The following is a 13484-nucleotide window of genomic DNA, read 5'->3' on the forward strand; positions in this document are numbered from 1 at the left end:
ACTCAGTATTCTTCTTCCTCCAAACACGACGAGTTGAGTTTATACCAAAAAGTTCTAGTTTGGTTTCATCTGACCACATGACATTCTCCCAATCCTCTGCTGTATCATCCATGTGCTCTCTGGCAAACTTCAGACGGGCCTGGACATGCACTGGCTTCAGCAGCGGAACACGTCTGGCACTGCGGGATTTGATTCCCTGCCGTTGTAGTGTGTTACTGATGGTGACCTTTGTTACTTTGGTCCCAGCTCTCTGCAGGTCATTCACCAGGTCCCCCCGTGTGGTTCTGGGATCTTTGCTCACCGTTCTCATGATCATTTTGACCCCACGGGATGAGATCTTGCGTGGAGCCCCAGATCGAGGGAGATTATCAGTGGTCTTGTATGTCTTCCATTTTCTGATGATTGCTCCCACAGTTGATTTTTTCACACCAAGCTGCTTGCCTATTGTAGATTCACTCTTCCCAGTCTGGTGCAGGTCTACAATACTTTTCCTGGTGTCCTTCGAAAGCTCTTTGGTCTTGGCCATGGCGGAGTTTGGAGTCTGACTGTTTGAGGCTGTGGACAGGTGTCTTTTATACAGATGATGAGTTCAAACAGGTGCCATTCATACAGGTAACGAGTGGGGGACAGAAAAGCTTCTTACAGAAGACGTTACAGGTCTGTGAGAGCCAGAGATTTTCCATGTTTGAGGTGACCAAATACTTATTTTCCACCCTAATTTACGAATAAATTCTTTATAAATCCTACCATGTGGATTCATGGATTTTTTTTTTCACATTCTGTCTCTCACAGTTGAAGTGTACCTCTGGTGCAAATTACTGACCTCTGTCATCATTTTAAGTGGGGGAACTTGCACAATTGGTGGCTGACTAAATACTTTTTTGCCCCACTGTATAAAGTTCTGTTGTTGCATTTTAGTTTCTCTTATAGTGTTGCACAAGAACTATGTGTGGTGCCAGATTGTGAAAACACTTGGACAACTAAAGAAAGTGTGGGAAGACAATAAGCGTACTCCCCCCTTCGCTATCTATATCTGTCGAGTGTCAAGCACTGAACATCTGGTTTATGTCTGAGCAGCTGGGAAACTCCAGAGCTTTTTACTTCCCGTAACAAGGAGGACTTTATGTGCACTGATTGTTGTGGGTTTTTTTTTTTTTTTTTGGTAGTTTAAAGTTTTTGGGCTCTGATTGGTCAAAGTAAGTCCAAATATCAAGCAGGTTTCCAAGAGAAATAACAGTGGGAGGTTTATGATTATTATTATTCCTGCTTTCAGGACCCTCAGAGTCACATTCAGCTCTGCCTGCAGTGCAGAGAGCATTTACTCCACTTACACTTAACGTTAACATTCAGCCAAACAGGTTAAGTACAGAATTACACTTGCTGAACAGGACATCACTGGTGAGTTTGATTTTTTTTCATGTTTTTAAAGAAATGCATTTTTTTTTTTTTTAAAAGGGAAAATACATTTTGCTGAAAGCTTGCAATTCACCAGTTCACACCTGGTTGCTTTGTTCTTTTATTTCTTTATAGTTTTCACGTACTTTAGTCTTATGTTATATTCATATAATGTGTCCACTGTGTGTTAAATATGATAAAGCATGCATTTTCCTACAAGAAAAAAGCTTCTTGCTTGCATTAAAAAGGAATTTTGTCCAATTGCAAAACACCACTTATGATATTTACCTGAATGAATAAAAGGAGATTGGGGACTTTCAATAATGAGCTGGGAATTACATCATCTTCAGTGGAGGTGAAACCACTTTGAGTTCCCATGATGGCTCCCTCCAGCAGCTTGGCCCTGCTGCTGCTCCTCAGCTGCCTATCAACCGGTCTGGGCTGTTTCTGCGACCGATACTCCTGGAGCTCCTGGTCTGCCTGCTCCAGCACCTGCAACCATGGCACACAGAACAGAGCGAGGTGAGACACACACAGAGCACAGACAGTGAAACCAATATAGACGCAAGCGATAGGTGAGAAAAGTGTATGATGCTGAGAAGAAACACAGGTGAGATGCAGCATAGATATCACAAACAGGTGGGACACTCTACAGAGTGCACATGTAATGCCTATTTAATCAAAACAGATAAAATGGCATGCAGAAGTGTCCTTTTTAGGATTTCTTTCAGAAGTTTTGCTTTTTCTTTTGTTTGCTGTTAAAGCCAAAGTAATTGTGCAACACTGTAAATCAAAAATGAATCCCTTTCCTCTCCCATTTTCAACTGCTGTAGAGAAATGCACATGATGCCAGCAGATGCTGCATGTAAAAGGATTTCATGCTTTTTTGACAGGCAGTTTCGGCATGATGAATATTTCTGGAAGAGCAGCTGCTTTCAGTTATGTCAGCAATACGACAGCAGAGCTTGCAACCAGCACGCCTGTCCAATCAACTGCCTGCTCACTGATTTTGGGCCGTGGTCCGACTGCTCGCCCTGTGCCAAGAAACAGGCAAGGAACTCGCAGTCACGGTGTAAAACAGTGACTCTCATCTTAACTCTACATTTTCTCCACACATTTCTAAACGGCCACATTATTGTCCTTGGATTAAATGGACAAAAAAAATGAACGACCAAAATAAGACGGTGTTTTTGAAAGCTCTGAAAAATACAAATAAAGGGTTTTATCTTTAAGAAAAAGCCTTTCATCTAAGAAAATATTAGGTCTACATAAGATTGAGTAACATAGATGAACATTTTTACCAAATAATAAACATAAAAAGAGTTGAATATATATAAAATAGATTTGATCAGCATTTGGGTCATACTGAGGGCTTTAGGTAACCAAATAGTTGGTTACTGGCTAAAGGGTGACTCCATATAATATCAAATATAATATTTATCCATCTGTTACTGTTACAGTATGTAGAGCTATCACTGCTGCTACATCACTGCTTGTAATAATCATGATCATTGTCATAAAAATATACCTCTATTTGTAATGGCATACTAAGGAGGAGTAATGCTATATAAATGATGAAATGAGCACTTGCCAATGCCTTACTAAGACCTTGATATTGTTTAATAGTGTGATATTTTTATAAAGTGCTGATTTGAGATTGGAGGAACAAATTAGTTTATAATGGAGGAAACTTAAAATCTAATATAATATAACCAGAATGATCACCGGCCTCATTCTCATGTCACTGGCACAGTTTCGGACCCGGTCTGTCGAGAGGCCGGCTCAGTTCGGTGGATCCGACTGCAGCCCCGAGCTGACAGAGGAGAGGCAATGCTATCCATCCACAGAGTGCAGGATAGAGTCTGTCAACTGCAGGGACAACTTCAAGTGTGATAACGGTTAGTGGTATATTAACATAAATGATATCTACATAATTGCTTCACAGTAAAAGAAATAGCTTCACATTCTTCCTGCAGGGCGCTGCATTAACTCGACACTGACGTGCAACAGACAGAACGACTGCGGGGATAACTCCGATGAGAGGGACTGTGGCGAGTTCACTGTTGTGTGTCCTGTAGAGAAGAGAGTGGCTCCAGGGTCTGACCTGGTGGGGAACGGGTAAGCTAAAGGTCAAAAGGTCACAGCTGAGATCCTGACTCATGTCAGTCCTCTTGCATTCCTCCCTCCTGTGTTCATATATTATGTTCCTCCTCCTCAGTGGTCCAGTCATATTTCTACTTGTAAACAGATAATCACCGTTTTGTTTTGTTTGAGGCTGATATCAAGCTTTGAAAGCAATTCAAATAGGAAAACAAAGCATCTGACGACTTGAAATTTTTGGTTTGTGCATAAATATAGAAGCATAATATTTTAAAAATATCACAGATAAAAAAATCCTTGAAAATTAAATGTTTAAATCTTCACGATAATAGTGAATATCATAAAAACATTTATAAACACAAAACTCTGACATAAAAATGCAGAAAATGCTTTCAGTACTTTTTATTACACTTTATTCCAGTTTATTTATTCAGAAATTTCAATATAAGCCAATAATGACATCGGCCTGTGGATGTACTTTTAGACTTTAAAATGGACTTTTTTCTTACAAGCGAATGAGATTTGACTTTCCCCCGATTTGTGTTCGTGAAGGTTTGATGTTCTCGCCCAGGAACCGAGGGGAGCAGTGCTGGACAACATGTTCATGGGAGGAACCTGCGTCATTGAGAGGCCTCCAAGCACATTACTCTACCACCGAGTTCCTTACAACTTTAAAACTTTGAAGATCAAGGTAGGTCTTGGTATTGGAGTCTTGCATTCATATGGAGCTGTTGTCACTTCCAGGTAAATAATCAGCAGTGACAGTCTTTACAAAGTCATTTTACTTGTGTCACTAAAGTGGTTGCAATAGAGTCAAATCCTACCCAACTGGCACTTAATGCAAACCAGCAGCAGCCTGATCAAGCTAACACATGCACTGCCAGGTGCATCGAGCAGCCACCTTAAGACATTAACAGTATTTTCAATGTAATCTTTAAAAAGTGGAAAAGCTGAAGTGTTCCCAGCAACTTCCACACTTGTTAGCACCTAAGGAAGCTCACATTGAGTTGTACACAACACTGCTTGACATACGTTTATATAAACTGCTTGTGCAGCACAATGTCATGATGTGACGAACGACCATTGAGCAGCAAGGCTACAATCACTGCAGCAGACACACGAGTTAATGGAGCCTGTTCTTTTATTTTTATTGATCAAAGCTTGACTTTACTAAGCTTAACCCGGCAGTTCTGTGGAGCATTAGTGATGTATACCAGCAGCCCTGTCTAGGTAATTGGTAGCCCTTTATAACGTGCTGCTGATGAGCCACACTTTTCTCAAAACCTTCAGGGGTTTTTCCACATTCCAAAAAGGCAGATAAGCCACACAACCATTTGTGCACATTTATAATTAAAGCTTTCAAACAAAAGTATCCATAATAAGTACATTTGTGTTAAAACCGAATAACCCTAGAAATCCCAAATGAAACCCCCAAGCGACTCTCCAACCAAACTTCCCACTTGAGCTCTACCAGAACCTTTAAATAGTGTTCAAACCCCCGGGGACACATTTGCTCAAACACATTGTAGAAGGCAAAAGAGAGAACAGGCGCGTGATCGCTACACCACAAATCCACTTACACTAAGATCTATATTCATAATAATTGCGCAAATGCATTACCCACACTTTTCTAAACTACATAATAATCAACTACATTTGTGACAAGTACTGTCTCTTTAACTTACAGTATCTGTCCACCGTACGCCAAGTAGCCACTCGAGTGCAGAATCACACAAATCATTAAAATGTTCAATAAATATATTTATAAGTATATATTTAAGATCTCTAATGTGTACGTATGTTTCTTGATGTGCGAATGGTTTCCTAAAGTGCAGAGTGCTAACTAAAATGCAAATTTCCCCGAAAAGGCATCTGCTAATCTCTAAAATAAAAATCTAAATTATTCTAGACAAATAACGAAATGCCTCTTTATTACATGTGGACATTAGAAATGATGTACAGTATTTTTTATTGGTACTTATTAAAAAGCACTTTTTGTTTAAACACTGTGTGAAACATTCAATCAAACCACTGCTGTGCTCAGCCCAACAAAACATAACAAAATGTGTTTTAAATGGAAAGGATGGTGCATTGAACGCCCTGCTATGTTACACAAGAGTTGAACCGGTGCACCGCCTGTTTTATATGGCAGGGTTTGAAAAGTCCCAGGTAACAGATGTAGTTGTGGTTGTTTAGGTTGGAGAGCCAGAGGACTTCAACACTGAGCCTCAGCCGCTGCACGCCGAGTCCATCGATTTGAAGACCTCCCAAACGACGCCTGGCAGCAGCACGCAATCTCAAGGCTTGTTTTTCTTCCCGATCTTTTTCTTCAGTGCATCGTCTAAGTCGCACTCCGATTCTAAAAGTGAAGCTTTTGAAGCTTCAAAGAAGAAGGTGAGTCCAGAAAACTGTGGGATGCACTCACAAGTTTGACATGATGTAGTTTTGAGAAACCCAGATTCACATTATGCTTTCCCTCATTTTCTAATCATAGATGTAATGTTAGAAGGAGAAAGAAAAGAAAAGGAAAGAAAAGAAAAGACACGATGTTTACATTGTATAAAAAATGACCGCATTAGTAGGATCTGAAACACAGTCCCCACAAAGATAAATAGGTCAACATGTGTGCAGGAACACATATTTCTTTTTTATCTGTATTTTTCCCCTTATGATCTTCTTATTTATTTCTTGGATGTTCTTCTGTAGGACTCCAAGTTTATCAGAGTGAACCAAGTCCTTCCTGTGTCAACATTCAAGATTCGGGACCCGGGGGACCTCGTCCTGTCACAGCCCTTCTTACAGTTCCTCCACGCCCTTCCTCTCGACTACAACTACGCACTCTACAGGGAAATCTTTCAGCGCTTCGGGACACACTACTACAGCTCAGGGACATTGGGAGGCCACTATGATCTGCTGTACCAGTACAGCAGAGAGGAGCTCAAGAGTTCAGGTACAACAGCACAGCCTGGTGGAAAAAATGGAAAATGCAGCACTGGGCACATACAGTAAACTGAAAAATTAATTAAACACTAAAAACTGGAAAGAAAAAAAATGAAGGAAACACTCAAATACCACAGTACAACACAAAGTCAGTTAAGCTTCAGGGATATCAGATCTGTCCAATTAGAAAGCATAAAGCACTGTGAGGGCATTTCACCGGCTTCAGTGCAAATGAAATTAACAGCAAGTGCACTAGAGGAGCAACAATGAGACATGACATGTCACACAGCCAGAGTTTGACACAATGACTTCCACGTGGTTATTTGTGAATTTTTCTGACCAGTCTGTCAGAAACATCCTTCGGTGGCTCCTGTGCTCACAGCCCAGCACCGTGCCTCTTGACTGGCATTTGCCAGAGAACACCACAAATATTTTCGAGCAAGTCTAATTTTTTTTTGTACATCTGGTTAAACGAGGCTGAGTAACCATTCCTCCAGTTTTACCTCGCTTTCATCCTGACCTTTTTCTTTATATTCTCAACATATAGGGGAATGGGAGAAATACGCTTTGACCTGTTCACTCCTCAGAAACAACACGTTGTTGTCTACAACATAAAACACACAACAGCTTGTTTTGATTTCCTGCATTTCTGCATTTCTTGCTCTTTTTCTCTCTGTAGGTGTAACTGAGGAGAGCGCGATAGACTGCCTGGGCCGAGAGACCACCTGGACTATCATCCTCTACACAGAACACAGGCGTGAAAACCGATGCTCTAACAACCGGATGACTCAGAAATATGAAGGTAACAATAATACTATATTTCTGCCTCACTGCCTCAATAGAGAGCATTGATTTAGTTTCTACCGTGTTATCTTCTTCACTCTTTCCCTGCACATTTCTTTTGTCCAGGCTCATATGTTCAGGCATCGGAGAGGTCTTTCTCCATGGTGAAAGGAGGTCGAGCTAGAGAGGCAGCAGCTCTGGCCTGGGAGAGGCAGGGCGCCACTCCGGATAAAATATCCTTCAAGAACTGGGCAAAGTCTGTCCTCGAAAACCCTGCTGTCGTCGATTACAAGGTTAACTGTAGTATTCTTTCCTCAAGCATCACAGAAATAACCATCTACAAAAAATCTTGCACTTACATCTGAGTCGGCGTGTCCAGCTGCTTCCTCTCATAGATCTGGTTCATGGAATTCCTTGCGCTTCCACAAAGAGGAGGCACCTGAGGAAGGCCCTGCAGCAGTACATGCAGGAGTTTGATCCCTGCAAGTGCGCTCCCTGTCCCAACAACGCCAGGCCTGTTCTGTCCGGCACAGAGTGCAAGTGCGTTTGCCAGACTGGCACCTATGGAGCCAACTGTGAAATACGGGCTCCTGATTACACTTCAGGTATATCTGGTGCTCACCAGGTCTAGTTATAAAAACACTGTTGCTGTGTGATGTGGAAATACTTTGAATTTAAAGTGTCCTTAGTGAAATAGCATTGATATAACAGTGGGTTATTTCACAGTGTTCATTAAAGTGAAAGCCTGGGGGAAGAAACTGCCTCTGTGGCGGCTGGTCTTGATAAACAGTGCTCTGTAGCGTTTGCCTAAAGGCAGCAGTTTAAACAATTTGGGAAGATCTGCAGACTTGATTGTCCGTTGCAGTCTGGCTCTGTCCTGATGTATGGCGAAATGAAGCTTGTAGGCTAAAGCGCTTCGAGAGGTCAGTGAGACTAGAAAAGCACTGTTTGACCGGCAGTCCAACATGAAAAGATCCTGATCAGTGACAGAGCTGAAAATGAGGATTTTTTGTTGTTTCTGGTTTTTATTTGTAGACCGAGTTCTGCTAGTCAGTCACATTATTTTTATTTGATTAAATCTAGAATATCTATTCTAATATGCCCCTCATTTTCTTAGGATCAACTTCTTATTTTGAACTTTGAATAATACTTCAGGAACTGCTAGCGAGTCTCAAAACCTTGAAGCAAACACAGTTAAGATGAAACACAGATTCTAATCAGGTTTTACTAACATTCACACTGGAAACATTATCTGCTTTGCTACATCCACAGAGGCGGTGGATGGTTTGTGGAGCTGCTGGGGGTCGTGGAGCAGCTGTGGAGCCTCCATGAAGAGACATCGGACGAGGCGGTGCAATAACCCCGCCCCTCTCAAAGGAGGACAGCCCTGCAGTGGCCCAGACAGACAGGAGGAGGCCTGTCACATCTCCATCTTCACAAAGTACTGTTTTTATTTTATATTTCAGTATAAGGAAAAGTTCTGTCAACCTTATATCTTCGCTGCTTTTACCCTGACACATGGACATGAGGATACACTGCTGCTCCTGTACAACAGCTGATTGTTTATTTTGACTATTCAGAATTACTGGACGATCTGATTTGTGTCTCTCGTTCAGACAGGAGACCTGTGACAATGATGACGACTTCACGATAGGCTGGAGGGACGAGCTGCCACCTGGTGTGCAGGGATGTCTGCGGCCAAAGAGCCCTGAGAACAGCTTCCTCCGCGTAAAACCAGACACACAAGCTGAAATGCGTCAGATTATGACATGTGCTTTATATAGACGCTCATATCTGCATTACATTATTTTGTGACAGAAAGCGAAGCAGTATTATACCTTTGGTGAGGACGAGGAGTTTGAGTGTGTCACTGGGTTTGATCTCGACGGTTTTCAGTACATCAACTGCCTTCCTGATGGAAGCTGGAGTCAAATAAGTGGGAGATGCATCAGTAAGTCTGTTTTCCCATTAAACCAGTCCACAGTTATCTTAGTGGTTTGCTACAATAGTCCTTAACGCACAAAAAAATGACAAACTGCTTAAGGATTGTGTGTGTGAATGTGTGTGTGAATGGATGTGTAAAGCGCTTTGGGGTAATTAGGGACTAGTACAGCGCTATACAAAGACAGGCCATTTATCATTTACCAAAGATTAGCTGCGCCTGACGTCTATGTGATCCTGTAACCTTTAGGGAAGATTTGCCTTCCCCCTGACATCCCTGACGACACAAGTCTGTCTCCCAGCAAAGACGAGTACAGAGTGGGTGAAGTGGTGCGTTTGAACTGCAATGAGGCAGGAATGCAGCCGCTGCCGCGAGGTTTCTACAAGTGTGGTGACAGTCTCACCTGGGAGCCCCCAATACCTGCTGAACTGCGCTGCACTAATGGTACACTACACTGCTGGAGAAAACGGGGACCCTACTGGTCAAATTCTGATTTCTGACCTGCACTTTTCATTCATGTGTATTATTCATTAGATAAACCTCTGATTGGTTGGAGATACTCACCGGTCAGTGAGAGCAGGTGGTGATGGTTTTAATGAATAAAATGACATACACAGTTCTGAAGCTTTAGCTATTTGACAAGATTTCATTAAAAAACAAAACAAGTTCCAGTAAGCGGCCTTTAAAAGTAAAAAATCGTATCTGATTTGAAGTTTGGCAGAGGTTCCATTCAAGATCAGCTGCTCAGTTTTGTGCACCCACAGTGAAAAACCTCCTTTGCAGTTTTTACATTTTCCAAAGCCACCCAGTCAGATAGATTGGAAACTTTGGCAGGACATTCCCAAATGGTCAGAAGATTGAGCCAAAAACTGATTTTCGGTATTTGTCAAAATCTGATTGTCAAACATATCTCTCATGAATTATATCAAGACATTTTGAGCCAGAAAGAACATGCCAAACACAAGGTAGAAGTTGTAATGAGTTTTTGGCAAAGTGAATTTTATTTAGCTATCCTTTATTTATCGATGTATGGAGGCTCGTTGAAAACATTGAAGGAATTCCAGGCAATTATCTACAAACCGCCGCAGCGCTGGTGGACATCTGGTCGTTTCCCAGAGGAGAACCGTGAACAACAAATTGGCTAAATTTAAAGATTTTGGATTTTTGTGGACCTGTTCTCAAAACTTTTTATCTCAGATTTCAAATGAGAACCACATGTGTAAATGAGCAGTTTTGTTAAAAATTTGGCATATTTACATCAAAATTTTTACACCTTGATCTTTTTTGTTTTTACTTCTGAGTAGTTTAATCTGCTATAAATGATCATATCCATTAACCTGCTGACATAGTTTCTGTGGACAATACTTAGTTTATGCTGTTTCTGTATGTGCTGTGTGTAGAGGAACCATTTGTTCCTGATGTTCAGTGTGGTCCAGGACAGGTACTGCGAAACTCTCGCTGTGTCTGTGTCCCACGGGAGAGCTGCCTGTAAGTATTTACGAATGAACTGGTCACATTTGAATGGATTTTTCCATATAATGTATGCACTTTTACTTTTACAACAATCCTCTTTGAATGTTTGAAATGTGATTGACAGCCCTGTGTGTGTGTGTGTGTGTGTGTGTGTGTGTGTGTGTGTGTGTGTGTGTGTGTGTGTGTGTGTGTGTGTGTAGTTCACAGCCGGAGAATCTCTGCATCCTGAACATAGACCTCGGCGTCACAGTGTCAATGTCGCTCTGCTCCTTCCAAGCTGGTCGTTGCCACGGTGACCCGCTGTTCTTCGTCAGCAAAGCTGCGTGCGACGCGGGCACTTTGGACAAATTGGAGTGGGCCATGTTTAGGGCCAACATGTCCTCTAAGAGCTCTGTTCAGGAGCCTTGTGAACTTGACACTTGCTATGAGTGGGAGATCTGCTCTGGTGAGTTTCACCTCACAAAACCTTTAGCCTAACAGTATGAAGCACAAATAACTGACCTAATGTTAACTCACGTCTGTCCCGCAGTGTTTAAGAAATGTGAGTGCAGAGCTGCTCGGGAGTGCCCCAGAGTGAAACAGCACACGTTCTGCATAAAGCTGACCCGGCTCCAGAGGACTCGCAGCATGGACCTTTGCTCTATGGCCGCGCTTAAATGCTCAAAGTACGAGTTTGAAATTCTCAATGAAGGCCAATGTGAGTCGTGATGACGCTTTTAAAGCTTTTCTGCTGCATTATACTCAGCAGCACCTAACACTGAATGTTGTGTTTAAAACTGCATTCAGCACATATAGTTTTAGACCTCGTTGAGCACCACAAACATCAATTTAAAGACATAATAAACAACAACATGGTGTGAACTTTGACATAAAAAATGATTTTCAAAAAAGAAAGAAATATCACACAGTTACAACTTTTATATCTGGTAAAAGTAAAAAATGAAACTCCATTTCCAGGAAATGTTTATGAGGTTAAGAGGTGCTTTTAAGACTTGCATCATCATAACTTCCTGGTTGAAAAATATCTGCTTCTTCAGTTTACACATTGAGTGAACATGCCTGTGAGCACAAAATTTGGGGGAAAGTTAACAACCTCTCCCAAAGGGGAGCAATAGACTAGGCTGAATTGCAGGTTAGAGTGAAAAACCACGGCGAGCTTCAATGAGCTCACCTTTACTTTGTTCTGAGTCGCTGTAATGGCCTCTGAGTTGCATGCCTCTCATTAGCCTATGAATATCAATAGCCTCACTTTAGTGATACTCTATAATGAATGAAGCAGTTTAAAAAAATCTGACTTATGTGTGAAGGAGGAAGAAAGCAGCAGCAGTCTGTCAGTCAAATCTAATTCCAGGTATTTTTATCCTTGCTAAATGTGCTTCACGTGCAAAAATAAAAACATAAAATTGTAACTTTGTTTTCATTTTCTCCTGCACTACTTTCTCATCCCTTGCCTTTTTTACACTGCAAATTAATGTGACTATATCAAATGGCAGCAACTCCATGCACTTAGGCAGTTTGACATGCTGAGGTATCAGAATAACTCTCAAAATCAGTAAAGATGCCGAATTAAGTGACATGGAAGGATTTATAGAGAATAATAAAAAAATAGAAAATAGTTAAATAAATTTAAAAAATGACTTGATGATGTCAGAGATCAGAGGAGAATGGCCAGACTATTTTGAACTGAGAGGTAGTAACAATAACTCAAATAACTGTTCACTGCAACGAATGTATGCACAAGACGATGTCTGCATGCACAACATGTCCAGCCTTGAATGAGCAGCAGAAGACCACACCAGGTACCACTCCTGTCAGGTAAGAACAGGAAACTGAGGCTACAGTTCCACCAAAATTAGACAATAAAAGAAAAAACACAGCCTGATCTTATGAGTCTTGATTTCTGCTGAGACATTTGGATGGCTGGGTCAGAATTATGTGTAATGGCTCCACCAACAGCAAAAATAAGTCCTTAGATTGTATGATACAGTAACAAAAACGTTTTATTAACTTTCCGTATGTAACTAAAACAAGCAATTAGATTAAAACATTTGTGTGTACAGTGGGGCAAAAAAGTATTTAGTCAGCCACCGATTGTGCAAGTTCCCCCACTTAAAATGATGACAGAGGTCAGTAATTTGCACCAGAGGTACACTTCAACTGTGAGAGACAGAATGTGAAAAAAAAAATCCATGAATCCACATGGTAGGATTTGTAAAGAATTTATTCGTAAATTAGGGTGGAAAATAAGTATTTGGTCACCTCAAACAAGGAAAATCTCTGGCTCTCACAGACCTGTAACGTCTTCTGTAAGAAGCTTTTCTGTCCCCCACTCGTTACCTGTATGAATGGCACCTGTTTGAACTCATCATCTGTATAAAAGACACCTGTCCACAGCCTCAAACAGTCAGACTCCAAACTCCGCCATGGCCAAGACCAAAGAGCTTTCGAAGGACACCAGGAAAAGTATTGTAGACCTGCACCAGACTGGGAAGAGTGAATCTACAATAGGCAAGCAGCTTGGTGTGAAAAAAATCAACTGTGGGAGCAATCATCAGAAAATGGAAGACATACAAGACCACTGATAATCTCCCTCGATCTGGGGCTCCACGCAAGATCTCATCCCGTGGGGTCAAAATGATCATGAGAACGGTGAGCAAAGATCCCAGAACCACACGGGGGGACCTGGTGAATGACCTGCAGAGAGCTGGGACCAAAGTAACAAAGGTCACCATCAGCAACACACTACAACGGCAGGGAATCAAATCCCGCAGTGCCAGACGTGTTCCGCTGCTGAAGCCAGTGCATGTCCAGGCCCGTCTGAAGTTTGCCAGAGAGCACATGGATGATACAG

At 41.6% G+C, this 13484-nt stretch overlaps 2 protein-coding genes across 3 annotated transcripts in view; both read left to right on the top strand.

The window, feature by feature from the left end:
- Nucleotides 1-13484, top strand: part of LOC147325565 (regulator of G protein signaling 7-binding protein B-like) — a 267021-nt gene that overhangs the window by 18717 nt on the left and 234820 nt on the right. The window lies entirely within an intron of this gene.
- c6.2 (complement component 6, duplicate 2) lies at nt 1227-12042 on the top strand. 2 transcript variants are annotated; one of them, XM_086300134.1, is made up of 18 exons: nt 1227-1398; nt 1699-1917; nt 2289-2445; nt 3149-3293; nt 3372-3513; nt 4048-4186; nt 5692-5889; nt 6202-6445; nt 7115-7237; nt 7345-7511; nt 7598-7823; nt 8491-8659; nt 8835-8946; nt 9037-9169; nt 9410-9604; nt 10561-10648; nt 10834-11078; nt 11163-12042. In XM_086300134.1, the coding sequence occupies exons 2-18, from the start codon at nt 1772-1774 to the stop codon at nt 11339-11341; spliced, it is 2808 nt and encodes a 935-aa protein (XP_086156260.1). In that variant the 5' UTR covers nt 1227-1398; nt 1699-1771; the 3' UTR covers nt 11342-12042. The 2 variants fall into 2 exon arrangements, with proteins under 2 accessions (XP_086156260.1, XP_086156259.1); XM_086300133.1 differs by having other exon boundaries at nt 1228-1398; nt 1746-1917.

The sequence above is a fragment of the Aulonocara sp. 'chitande type north' Nkhata Bay genome, linkage group LG7 (genome assembly GCF_057382095.1).
Source record: "Aulonocara sp. 'chitande type north' Nkhata Bay isolate Kocher_YH1m ecotype deep benthic linkage group LG7, A_spYH_male_GT1.1, whole genome shotgun sequence".
NCBI lineage: Eukaryota > Metazoa > Chordata > Actinopteri > Cichliformes > Cichlidae > Aulonocara > Aulonocara sp. 'chitande type north' Nkhata Bay.